The sequence below is a fragment of the Phalacrocorax carbo genome, chromosome 1 (genome assembly GCF_963921805.1).
Source record: "Phalacrocorax carbo chromosome 1, bPhaCar2.1, whole genome shotgun sequence".
Classification (NCBI taxonomy): domain Eukaryota; kingdom Metazoa; phylum Chordata; class Aves; order Suliformes; family Phalacrocoracidae; genus Phalacrocorax; species Phalacrocorax carbo.
This window is the reverse complement of record NC_087513.1, coordinates 184,426,880-184,440,902: the sequence shown is the minus strand read 5'-3', so window position 1 is coordinate 184,440,902 and position 14,023 is coordinate 184,426,880. Positions and strand designations below refer to the sequence as shown.

The window sequence follows — 14,023 nt, the reverse complement described above, 5'->3', positions numbered from 1 at the left end:
GGTGAGGGTTAAGTTAAACTACCACTTGGGAGCGGAGATCAGTGTGGCTGAAAACATTTTTTTTTCACTCAGGAGTCTAAGCAAAAGTCTCCCTTTGCTTATGTGTCAAGTTCAGCTATATATGGAAGAAAGCCTGCCAAAAGACCAGGATGAATTTGCTAGTTTGCCCAGGAGTAAAAAAATCTTTTAGTTAAAAAACCAGAACAAAAATAAAAACAAACAAACAAGAAGAACCCAACATGCCAAAAACTAAAACCAAACCACAACACTCGCACAAACAAACTTTATTCTCTGTAGCTTTCTGGACAACTGTCAATGCTGCATTTAATAAAGACAATTTAGACACTTACCCTACTTATTCTTTGGAACTGGAAAATTTTATTGCCTTTTATAGTTATTACCATGATATTCTATAAATTAAATTTTTTTAAAAGTCATAAACAGTGTTCAATGAAATAGCTTCCAGCTACAAAACTAAAAATTCATGTTTCTTCTGCAAGACCTATCAGATTGAAATACAAAATTCTATTAAAAGAAAAAAAAGTAAGACAATTTCTCTCTGCTGCTTCACCTAGCTGATGTTCCAACTGCAAGGCAGGTGATGGAACTGACAGAAACAGCATGGGCATAAAAACATCTACAGAACAAGTAACTTCTTGAGAAAACAATTAACGTGAACAAGTGAAAAAGATCCCCTCTAATCTTGAGTAAGATATATACTGAACACTGAAACTTTTTTCAGTGAAAAAAAGAAAAAAAAACCACATAATTTCTACATAAAAGGAGACCAAAATCTGTAGTTAGTTCTGTCAATTATTTGTGTATTTTAAAATAGAGCAGGGGAAGGAGTTTTATAATCTACAACAGGCAATTTTGGAAATGGTGTTTGTTGCTTTATGAAAGAATGGTCATTTTTCTTATGCCTGAGGAAAGTCTGGCTAATATCCAAAGACCTACTTAAACTTTACACTGTATTTGCTTCTCTCCAAAGGAAAAGATACCACCATGGTAAGATGACAGATTTGTCAGCTGGCTTTGCTAATCTTTCTAATTTAATTTACAGTTCAAAGTTCAGTCCCACTATTTCTTTAGCTGACTGATCTGTTTCTTACTGTCAGACAAGTAAAATACTGGACTTTACTCAAAATAGACACCAGGAACCCTAGAACAGCTAGGTACATTCTGATTAAAAATTGAACTTTTTTTTTTTCTTAATCCAGGCACTTGCATATCTACATTGTCAGGCTTCTCAAAGAAGTTAAGAACTATCTATTCTAATTTACTGGCTTCTTGTTCTAGCTCCTAAGAAATGTATTTTGTTTCATACATAGGTATTCAACTCCTTTCTGCCTTGCTGAGCCTAACGTGTATCCTTAAGTGAGAGTTCATACCCAGCTGCAGCAAGTAATACCTTGCCTGATATATGCTAGGAGTATTTTTCTCTTTTATATAGCCGTACCACATCAGTGGCTCATAACCTTGCTGTGATTAGCCAACACAAGCCCTTCCTCCCTTCCAGAACCCACCAACTGCTTATAGTGAAAATGACTGTTTTCAGTGTGACTTAAAGCCCACGTTCATTCCCAGCATAACTGAGATAACTTTCCAAAGTGCCTATGAGATGAACAAAACTGGCGAAAGATCGGTATACAGAGGTCAGTTTAGTTTTCTGCTGGGCTGTAGTGCCCTCTGGAGGTGCTGTCTAACTTTACTAGTGACAGACGTGAGAATGACTATTGCTAATTTAAAACCCACAGTTTGGGTCAGAGACCAGCAGGATCAGGCTGGGACTAATAGCAAGACTCCTTATTTTGTACTACTAAATATCTTATTTTTATTAATACAATCCTGAAAGAAGTTTATTTTCAAAATGACCTTAGTACACTTATAAGCATTCTTTCAGAAAGTCTTCATTCTCTGAATTTATAATCTTGAAAATTTTTGAAATATATTTTAACTTCAGAAACTAATCAAGTGTTACCTAATCTTTCCTATACAAGATTATTCAGGCAGACACTGTGCTTTGAAAATTCTGTACCTTCTCTTGAACTCTAAGAAATTTTGAGAGATGCCGAGTCAGACTGACTGGGGTTTGGCAATTCAGTTTAGATACAAACAGTACAAAACAGACACAGGCACAAGTCTGTAGAGTGACAGCGTTAGACATTCCAATTGGGAAATGGGATGGAATAAAAACCAGGTAATCCTTCCCTGCCTCCAGGGTGGGAAACTGGATTTCAATTCATTTTAACATAACTGCATTTGGAGAACTAGAAGTTAATCTATGAATCTAAGTGAATCAATTAACTATTTAACATTTTCAGGACTGCATGACTACTGCCTGCCTGAGGGTCTTATGCTTTATCTTTAGGTGTCAACTCAGTATCAATTTATGACTGAAGTGTCAAGTAGAAAAACATTACAATTTTTAGGAGGGCATACATAATAGACACTGCTATTGTCCAGAGTGCTCTTCTCAGCATGTTCTTTTATTAGATTAGCTAGAGTAGTGTTCAGATACACAGCCAGCTAATAATATCTTTCCTATGCGTCTTCAGGCATTGACTCAAATAGTAGCATCACAACTTTAGAATCTACTCAGTCAGAGCTGGCAGAAAAATGAGACTTGAGGAAAAACTAAAAGAAGAGGCACCTGCCATCTATTTTTTGTCTTACATGTTACATTGCAGTGTAAGATACAGGACTCTATCTCTCATGCACACACAATGGAGACTGCTAACACTTGTGGGTCCTACCACTATTCTGCCTGAGTATTTGCAACCTTGCAATCCACATATGACAAGCATGAAACAGACAGATTTTCAAAAGATAGCAAAAATGACTCACAAGGTCAGAATGACTGTAGTCACTAAACTCAACTCACATCAAAAGAACTTCAGAGAATACTGGAGCAGGCATGTGAGAACAGAAAAAGTGAAGTACTTTCTTCTTCACGTTAAGAGACTTATAAACCATAACAGGGAAGGAACGTATGAATACAAGGATTAAACCCAACAGTTTCAAATAAAAACAGAAATGGAGAAAAGTCTTCTCAAACTGCCTTCTAGTTTATGAAAGCATGAAGTCCACTTTAAGTGTCTGAACTAATGTACAGGAAAACATATTTCTGAAATAAGTCTAAATCAAACATGCCAACCTCCAGAAAAGTAGCAGAGAGGATATATTTCCACTTGCCCAAAAGACATTTCCCAATTTTCTGGTTTGTTTTAAGAATGCAAGACTTCCAACTCTCGAGATTGAATACATGTACTACACAGTTACATAGGCAAAAGGAAAACAAAACTAGCATTTTTATTCTGGGCTTGAAAGTGAGAGGCCGCTCTTAGAGAGGTCAGTCCTGATCGTACCTGGGCTGAATTTTCCTAGGTACCTTTCACGCTCTAAGCACCACAGGTGCACATATGCATCTAAGTTTGGGAGTCAGTTTAGTCATACTGACTTCTACTTCCTGGTCACTCCCCTTTTCTCTCAAAATCATGATCTGAACTTTGGAAAGCACCAAGTTGAAGACTCAATACTAAATTCTGGAACTGAGAGCAAGCTTTTCCTTCCTTAATATACTAATATGCATGTTAAGTTGTTTTTAACAGTCTTAATTATTAAAAACATACTAATAGCATCATGTTAATGGTTTTTCATATGTTATCAGGTCAAAAAACAAAAATTTTTGGTAATTTATTGTTCCTATCAACCTCATCATTAGAGACAATGCCTATGTATCTGTTAAATCAGCCTTTCAGTAGCCAGGTGATGTTAAAATAATTCCTTGGTAGAAGATTAAAAAAAATAGGTCAAATGTAATGAATGACAGATTATCATGTGCAGTTTGGTGTGTAGCTCACAGGAAAAATATTTTTCTATAAAATCATAGATACAAGTTTCTTTTACATGTTTGTGATGGAAATACTCAGGTCGGTACACATACCAAAATTTTGACCCTTCCCTAAGAGACATTAATTAGAATCACAGAATCATTTAGGTTGGAAAAGACCTTTAAAATCATCAAGTCCAACTGTTGACCTAACCCTGCCAAGTCCACCACTAAACCATGGCCCTAAGTGCCACATCTAAACATCTCCTACATACCTCCGGGGATGGAGGTTCAATCACTTCCCTTGGTAGCCTGTTCCAATGCTTGATAACCCTTCTGGTGAAAAAAATTTTCCTAATATCCAATCTAAACCTCTCCTGATGCAACTTGAGGCCATTTCCTCTTGCCTTATCTTTAGTGACTTGGGAGAAAAGATGGACCCTCACCTTGCTACAACCTCCTTTCAGGTAGCTGTAGAGAGCAATAAGGTCTCCCCTCAGCCTCCTCTTCTCCAGGCTAAACAACCCCAGCTCCCTCAACTGCTCCTCTTAAGACTTGTTCTCTAGACCCTTCACCAGCTTCATTGCCCTTCTCTGGATACGCTCCAGCACCTCAATGTCCTTGTAGTGAGGGGCCCAAAACTGAACACAGTACTCAAGGAACGGCCTCACCAGTGCCGAGTACAGGGGCACGATCTCTTCCCTAGTCCTGCTGGCCACACTACTCCCGATACAAGCCAGGATGCTGTTGGCCTTCTTGGCCACCTGGGCACACTGCTGGCTCATGTTCAGGCAGCTGTCAACCAACACCCCCAGGTCCTTCTCTGCCGGGCAGCTTTCCAGCCACCCTTCCCCAAGCCTGTATGTAGCATTGCATGGGGTGTTGCAACCCAGGTGCAGGACCTGACACTTGGCCTTGTTAAACCTCATAAAATTGGCCTCAGCCCATCGATCCAGCCTGTCCAGATGCCCCTCTAGAGCCTTCCTATCCTCAAGCAGATCGATCCTCCCACCCACTCTGGTGTTGCCTGCAAACTTACTGAGGGTGCACTCAATTCTCCTCATCCAGATCATTGATAAAGACGTTAAACAGAACTGACCCCAATACTGAGCCCTGGGGAACACGGCTTGCGACTGGCCGCCAACTGGATTTAACTCCATTCACCACCACTCTTTGGGCCTGGCCGTCCAGACAGTTTTTTACCCAGCGAAGAGTACGCCCATCCAAGTCACGAGCAGCCAGCTTCTCCAGAAGAATGCTGTGGGAAATGGTGTGAAAGGCTTTACTAAAGAATAGGTAGACAACATCCACCACAGCCTTTCCTCATCCACTAACCGGATCACCTTGTCATAGAAGGACACCAGGTTAGTCAAGCAGGACCCACCTTTCATAAGTCCACGCTGTCTGGGCCTGATCCCCTGGTTGTCCTGTACATGCTGGGTGATGGCACTCAAGGTGAGCTGCTCCATAACCCTCCCCAGCACCAAGGTGAGACTGACAGGCCTATAGTTCCCCGGATCCTTCTTCCGGCCCTTCTTGTAGATGGGCATCACATTTGCTCACCTCCAGTCACAACTGGGACCTCCCCAGTTAGCCAGAACTGCCGATAAAATGACAGAGACTGGCTTGGTGAGCACTTCTTCCAGCTCCCTCAGCACCCTTGGGTGGATCCTAAAGCTTAGTTCTTTAAACTTCTAATTTCTCTTTGGCCACATATTAAATTTGATCTATAAAACCAAAAATAAGAACACCTAAAAATGAAACAGTTTTATTTCACTTTCTCTCTTAATAGTTTTGGTTGCAGTTGCATAAAGAACAAAAACATATTTCATATTTAATTAAAACCTAAACTTCCTACTGATAGGAAAATGTGCATTTGCTAGCAAAAACAACCTGAGGCAGAACACCAGAATATTAAGTTAGAAATTAATTTACATGAGGAAGTTCTCAGAAAGATTCAATTTATAGACAATTAAGTACTAAGTAAAAAATGTTTGAAAAAAAATATTTTTCACCAAACAAAAATCCTGCAATTGTATCCTCTTTAGAATAAAACTAGGAAAACAACTTGTGAAACAAGTTAACTCAGCTTTGGTTAATACTATTTATGGTATATGCCCAGACCAGACAGGCTCTCTTTGACCTCTCAGGATTTAAATAATGATTTTCCTCAACAGCAAATCCTCATTATTATTGAGTGGCAAATAAAGTAGTAGCAGCTGGTGTATCGCAGCAAACGGAAATCAAGCAAATCCTTCCCCTTCCCCCACCCACCAAATCCAAGTACTTACGAAGACAAAATCTCTTGTAGCAGTGTCATGAAAGTGAAGATCAGACACCTCTGTTTCAGAAGCTGCCAGCCACTGGAGTGCTGCTCTGAGCTGGGGGTCCACTAGATTAGGTTCCAGATCAACGTTTGCTATTGCTACAGTCTTTCGTATTTGCGCCAAACCTAGCATTAAAATAAAATCATCAAATCTATAGCTTCAAACTGTTTCAAAAAAAGTCTCTGTAGTTCATTGTTTAGACTATATTAATTTTAAAACCTCAATTTAGACCATACAGATAATATGAAAGGAAAAAGTCATGCTAGTCTGAAGTGTTTCTGCACTTCCACATAAGGAAGTACTGTTTATCCCATTTACAACTGTATGCAAACATAGCTGAGTATTAAAAGATGTCTAAGCTTTAATGGCAAGGAATTTAACACAGCCTTGCATAAACTGAACAGCAATGGCTCTCACACTGTCCATCAGTCATCTGTTTCCAACTGCTGGTTTTTTGCTATGCCTTAATCTATTAAATTTTTAAAAAGTGTGTATTTCAGAATATTCCTTCCTGTACAGGCAGACTGATCAGACTGCCCCTGAGTTTTTCCAAAATACAGTGCTGTTTTTACTGAGGCCTTTCCAGTTTTTCAACACTTCCTTTACAGCATGGGTTCCAAAAAATTAATACAGTATTGAAAGAACAGTTGCATTAATAACACAAACTGCAGTATTGTCATCCTCTGTTCCCACTCTGAATTTCTGTATCCAGCTATCACTGTAATTCTTTGCCACACCCTCAGAACCAACTAAGCATATGTGTAGTGCTCTCCGTGTTGTTCTTGAAGTCTCTGCTCCCAGACTACTGGACGTAACACTCTAGAAACAAGGAATATATTGGCAGTGAAAACATATATTCATGTGCAGTTGACCTCAATCTCACTACTCTTCCAATCAAGCTTATGAAAACTGAGGTACGCAAAGTATTCACTCCTAACTGGCAAAGTTAAGCAAGATGGAATAGATTCCTTCAGGAGGTAAAAGACACAGAAAATTAACTAGCAGTACTGTCAACATAAGTGTACTTTTGATGGATAACAGAATATTTGTCCAGAAGCCCCAAAACATAACATCTTTATAAGAGAAAGAACCAATTGTAAAAGAATTTATGACGCTTAGTGGACGGAAAGCACTGTGGTAATGTATCACTGGGAAATTTTGATATATTTTTTTAGTTTTAGAAAATAGATGTACATTTTGTAATAACAAGGCTTTGTTTCAAATTCTTTGGTGAACAAGGTGCAGCCACCTTAGAAAAAGCCAAACATTTCTAGGGACGACCTGAAGAGGACTTCCAAGTGTGCAAGACCAAGTACACAGGTTTTCTACCTAGAATGCTATTTAAATGGTCCTACGGTGAAAGTAACAGAGAGAGTCTTTTCAAAACAATAGTGAGATGGTGAAGAAATTAAACTGGAAAAATTTATCTAGGAAATCCTTAATACCATATAAAGCAGTATGTTGCACTCCAGCAGACACCTAAACTGTGTAAAGAAATAAAACCAAGCACTATTTTAGTGGATCAATTTGAACATTTGAGATGCTACAACTTTTTTAAAGTCAAGACCAAAAGAAATCAATGCTGTATTGACAACTTATATGAAAGCTACATTGCAGAAAATATTTTCATTATAATTATTTTCTGAGGAAAAATACTAAATAATTTAGTTTAGTTTTATTTCCTTATTATGTTAGAGTCAGATCTGATTAAAAAAAGAAATAAAATTAAGAGATGTAGTTAATGTCCATATATTTTTCCAGGAGTTAAAAACAAGGAAAAAAAAAAACAAAACACACATCTTTCTGCTTACAAGACTATTTGAATATGTGCAGCATGGCTGAATATCCTCTGTAAGTGGGTAGCAGAGGTTTCTTGAAATGCTTATTCCATCTTCAGAATATACCCACCAGAAAGAAAAGCTCTGTGTAAACTTGCTCTAACATCAGCTCATCTTTAAATCAGGCTCATACACTGTGTATTGAGGCTGTTCTCATTTGAGAACAGTGTCCTCTGGCACTTCGATCAGACTAGAAGCAGTGCAGAGATCTTCTACAAACCTGAAAGCTGTAGCAAGATTCTGGATAGACCCTATTTTAAATTTCACTACAAAGAGATTATAGCAAATGTATCGAGACCAAGTTTTTTCACTGTTTCTCATGACTCCTCTTCCAAGGTTAATATGTCCAGTTTGAGTAACTTCTTTGGTATCTCGAGTATCACATTGCAGATGTATTGCCACAGCTCCTTATCAAATGTTTTACAAAGAATTCATTCTACACATACAAATTTACACTTCCAACAAGCTGATCAGAGTTCACTACCTTCTGTTATTAAGTACATGTGTGAGCATCAGAGACTAGCATTTCCCAAAGGCTGTAAATTTCAGTGCATTAAGAGGTATACTAGGGTATTAATCTAAGAATATATTCTGACACTTGACTGACATGCATTATGATGAACAGGGATAACAGGGTTGTCACCTTGCTTTGCAGACAACAGAAGTAAAGAATTGACAAAAATAATTAATGTAGAGCACACAGGTCAAGAACAGTAGTATATGCTGGAACTGACATTACCTTCTACAGCATCCTTGGAGTCCTCATCCTTATCTTCTGTTCCATCACTGTATTTTAAAATTAAAATCAAAATATTAATACAATCCAATATATGCACAATAAATGTAGCCAATCCTAAGACTGTAATGAAGGTTAAAGGACAAGAAGATCATGAAAGAATTAAGAAGCGATCATGAAAAGAAGCTTTGCTTCTCACACCATTTCATGTTGGAAACATGTATCATGAACTTCACAAGATTTGCTCTTAGGAAAAGAAGGAAGAAGGGAGAAACAAGAGAATGGTGTTAAAAAGAAAGATTGTAATATGAAGATATTTTAAAATAAGAAGAAAACCTATTGATTTTAATTAAGGAGGGCAGTTTAGTTTTGCTTCATTATGTGAAAAGGTTGAGCCATCTTATGTCACAGGTATGAACAGCTATAGGTTATTCAAAGGTGTAAGTCATAAGTGTTCTACAAAAATCAATTACCAAAGAATTTTGAGTTTCTACAAGCTAAAGAAAAAAACCCAAACAAAACAAACCAGCAATCCTGCAGGAAGCAAGCTCTAGTCTGCATGAAAAAGTAAATCTAAAGACTTGTAAAACTGCAAGCAATAACATGCAAAAAAGGGACCTTTGATTTTGCAAGCAGAACACATTCATCAGTTCAGCACAACAAAATTTAACCATTCAGTATGGATTAATTAATGAAAAAAATCATATTGTGATTAAGTGAGAAGAGTGTGAATAATGTATCAGTATAAAAAAAGGCACCGTATTTTTATTTTCCAAAATGATGATTTCATGCATTAATTATGAGGAACCCATCTGGTTTATATTTCTCAACTCAACCAACCTGTCTGATGTTGGAAAGGATAAATTCTCCTCATACATATCCCCTTCTAAACCAAGACTGCTCCAGCTACTGCTGTTACCATTACTGCCAGGAGAAGAAGAGAACACAGCTGAACTAGAAAAGAACAATAGCTCAAACTAGAACCTTCATTTTCCTTAGAGCTGTTTTGTCAAGACATTTAATGCAAGACCACTGAAACTTCCTAAACAGGTTTGCTGGAACAAACATGATTGTCAGTGCTATTCAGAGCAGCAGTGTGCAGAATAATGCAAAACTGGTAAGTTTCAGTACACAGGTGAAAGTATTAATTTGTACTCATTAATTCTCCAGATCAGTGCTAACAGTAATTCTGTCCTCAGGACTAAGCACATTGCTCATAGTTTATACGAGCTCAACTATTTCAATATGATGACTCATAGCAATATGGATTACAACTATAATATTTGCTTAAGGACTAGCTAAGAGTTCATAAAATTATACATTGTGAAGACAACTGCACAAATAAAATTCTTCCATCTCATTCCATAAGTCCAGTAATGATCTCCAATAGCCGGATGAGCACCAATTCTAAGAGCAAATACATTTTTTTAAATTCTGAATATTGTTCTACAAGCTTATCTTTTATAAATAGGGGATTTTATAGATCAGTGAAAACAATACCAAAAAGATTACTTCACTCACAGTTCATAAACATACTTCATTTATTCCATTACTACATTCAAGCCAATGTGAATAACCGAAAAAATTGAGATGTCCTTACACTGGTACACTTTAGGCATTGTAATTAGCAAAGTTTGTTAAGCCTGTGCTTATGTACAAGACTAAGCTATTCATGTGGTTAAATCTCTGTTCCCCACCTTCATACCTCCCCAGAGCACATCTGGAAGCCTTCCAAGGACAGGATTTCAAGATAACCAGCCTTCTTTGAGAAAGCCAGACTGTCTACTACAGATGGTATGACAAGCCGTGAAGCAACTCCAGAGACCAACTGCTGCAAGAAGATGCTTTCTTCACCTAAGTTTTGTGTGACTGTTAGAGCTCTTCTTTTCCACTCCTCCCACTCAAGGCAAATAGTAAAATTTAAAACCACAAATGGTGGAAAGAAACATCTCGAGAGATAGACATTCATCTCTTTCAAGAGTCTGCCAGTAACAGCATCACCTATCAGTGTCCTTTGCTTTCTAGTATGCCTGCTTGGATCCTAATTTCAAAACCGTAACAGCAGGTTAGCAAGCCTGCAATATAAACACACCCTAGCAGGGGTGGATATTAAAAAGCAGCAGATGCTTCATTCAGCACATCGTTGCTTATTTAGACTACATGTGCAAAGAACAATCAAGCAATTCTCTCATTATGCAAAAAAAAAGAAGAAAATTAAAGAGCAGAAGCTTCCAAAGAAACCAACTTGATTTGCACAGAAAATGCAAACCTGGTCTTCAGAACATTTCTGAAGCTACTGTGTGAGACTATCACAGTATATATTAAGTATTAAATTTGGTTTGAATTACATTATAAAGATTTAAACACAGCCTATTGATGCTAACATTTTGCACTCAAACAGCCCCTTCCACTGCAAGTTATAGATGCATAACTCTGCCCCAGTTCTCAGACTAAAGGAAAAGTATTTGCAGCCTAACAGAATGACCTCATGCATACTAACATTCTGATTAGGTAAGAGATTAATATATTTTACAGAGGTCTAATTTAGGCTGAAAAAAGATCTATTTAGCCACATGATTACAACGCATAGCAAGGTATAAGACTTTTTTTTTGTAATGTGACCTTTATTTTGTTGTAAGATGCCAAATTAACAGCCTTATAATTAAAGTCCTGCCACCGCAGAACAAGCAAAACAGGCAAAAGCATTATAATGCCTCATGAGTCAGCAGAAGAATTACAACAAAAGCTTTTGACTTTTTCATATATATATATCAGATCACCTGCTTTGAGATTCTGCATTATGTACATACAGTCAAAAGCAAGATGTTTCTGCTCGGAATTATAACCCAACCTGGATGCTCTGATTCATCCCCTGGAAGAGCCTATGTCTACGTCTATGCCCACACCTATACATTAACTATAGAGAAAGCTTAACACTCTTATTTCTAAATATAAGCTGCTACTGTTAGGCACGCAAAGCAGATGATACAAGCGCTCCCCTGCATAACTAACTTTACCAAGTCTGCTAAAGAACTTTTATTCCTATTTCCATTCACATGGAACTGCAGGGATCACGCTTTGACAATTCTTTCCAGGTTGTCTTGCTTCCTTGTTTACAGATAGTTTAATCCTCCGTGAAGTACTGAAGTACAATTTTTATATTGATCTGAGACATAAAGGGCATGTACTGTTTCAACAGAGCTACTATAAAAAAATGTCTTTTTTTTCCTGAGGTAGAACAAAACAAGGTAAATTGAACTAGACCACTGTAGCTTGTATTGTTGTGTTGTGACTGTGGTCCTGTGTTCCAAAAAAATTTCAACTACTGTTAATGATATCTCTAGGTTTATTATTATGAGGATAATTTCCAAAATGCCAGGTAAAGAAGTCTGAAGTACCGGTATCCATCAAATACTGCAAACAGCCTGGAAAATACTGGAGGAAGGTAGTGGTCCTCCTCCACTAAGTAAAACTTGCTTAATGTTCACTACGTCACTTAATTATATTGTACCAGCACCACAAACAAATTGGTCTAATGATACCTAGTACCTCAAAGATGGTACAAGCAAGGCTGCTGGCAGCTTCTGAGACACAAGAAAGCCACCTGCATTAAGAAATAGCTGCCAGGGGAGCAATGATACCTGATAGTACATTTAAATGTTTCAAACTGACATGGTTTACATATAATCAGGACAATATTTTTAAACAGATGGACCTAAGGAAAAAAAACCCACGACCAAAAAGAGGACAAAACCCCCCAATCTTTCAACTGTTTTAACTGCATAATGAATGTCCCCTCTATGACTGAATGGCATTTTCCTGTTTAATAAAACAGGTTATGTTAAAAGGAGGACATAAAAGCAACACGTCTTCATTACTGCCATGCAATTTTTTCTTCCCTTAGACACTAACACTGTTCCACAAACCGTGTTATTACTGAATCTTGTTCTGCTACAGAAGGTCTCCCCAACCCCAGATCCTGTCACCTCCACCTGCAAAACCTCAGCAACACAAATGAACCCACGCGCTGTTACCAATCCACAGTTCGTTTTGTAAAACTAGCTGATCAGTTTGTACATGCCAGTTTCTTCTGCCAACACCTTGCTATCCAAATTATGCCTCTCCTTCCCTGAGTTAAGTGCTAATTTGGGTCATTCCTCCTTTAATGAGCCGAAGATTTTCTTGCAAGTTATAGAAATTACTTTCTTTATCATCCCCAAAACAGATTTAAATAAAAAAAACACAAACCACCAAACAACAAATACAACATGAGCACTACAGGTCCAGCGATTTTTTTTTTCCCCCAGCGCCAACTAATCTATGTTTTGTTCACTATTTGTAACTGCCAATATGCTGAATATTCTTCCTTATACTCTGAATTTCATCACGTAAGTCCAGCTCATTTTAACTCATTCAACAGGTGATATTTTACTAAAATAACTTTAAGGCAATGTATTCTCTTACAAAATTATTCAGTTGTATGTGTGATAAATTACAGTAGTGGTTTGATTAAAACAGTTAGGCAAAACATGAAAAATACTGTAGACATTTAAGCGAGCAGTTTCATTTTGGTACCAAGTAAGCTATCTGTACATTACACAAGGAAGCATATCTCCCATATTTTCTTTAATCTCAGTGATGCTGGAAGTACTAACTAAAAAGTAACCTCTCCCCCATTTCTGCTCTTCTTCAATAGAAACGCTGAACTTCCTACATAAGTGGTATATCAATTATAAAAAACTAAGTTTGCTCATTCCTCATATATTCCTCATATAGAAGCTTGGGCCACAACTCTCAATATAGTTTTCCCTGGCAACAGGCAGAGACACTGCAGATTTTTAAAATTCCCACTCCAATCTTTGTTAGTTATTAATCAGCAATAGGAATTGTAGTGAGAAGCTCTGTGGAAAACATTACTACCCTGAACAGGTAAGTTCCAACGTTACACACCTGTAAGCTCACTGTTAGTAAATACGCCACCAGTATCAGTTAGAACAGCTTATAAATTCAAGTCTCCAAAAACCAAAACACAGCTGTTAAAGCTCCTCATGCAAATTAAGCTTGTATTACTTCCTTTCAAGAATAGATGAATTTACATAAAACACATTCTCAATTCTTAAGAATTATTAAGTTTTAATATTTCAGAGCACAACTTATAAATGGTACTTTCAAACTGTATGTTATACATCATGGTTGTTTTTAATGCACCTGCATCTTTTGCTAATACTTAAATTATATATGTACACTTTTACTCGATGTGACTCCCTGACATCAATGACAATACATACTC

The 14,023-nt window shown here is 37.4% G+C and overlaps 1 protein-coding gene across 5 annotated transcripts in view; it reads right to left on the bottom strand.

Moving 5' to 3' along the window:
• The window catches only part of AKAP11 (A-kinase anchoring protein 11), a 44,885-nt gene that overhangs the window by 4,887 nt on the left and 25,975 nt on the right, over positions 1 to 14,023 (bottom strand). For 3 of the 5 annotated variants that reach the window (XM_064440812.1, XM_064440817.1, XM_064440816.1), the window contains 3 exons: positions 9,574 to 9,687; positions 8,737 to 8,783; positions 6,124 to 6,284 (listed from right to left, as the gene is read on the bottom strand). In XM_064440812.1, coding sequence (XP_064296882.1) covers positions 6,124 to 6,284; positions 8,737 to 8,783; positions 9,574 to 9,687 — 322 coding nt within the window. The remainder of the gene's footprint in view (positions 1 to 6,123; positions 6,285 to 8,736; positions 8,784 to 9,573; positions 9,688 to 14,023) is intronic. The other 2 variants (XM_064440814.1, XM_064440815.1) reach the window with 2 other exon arrangements.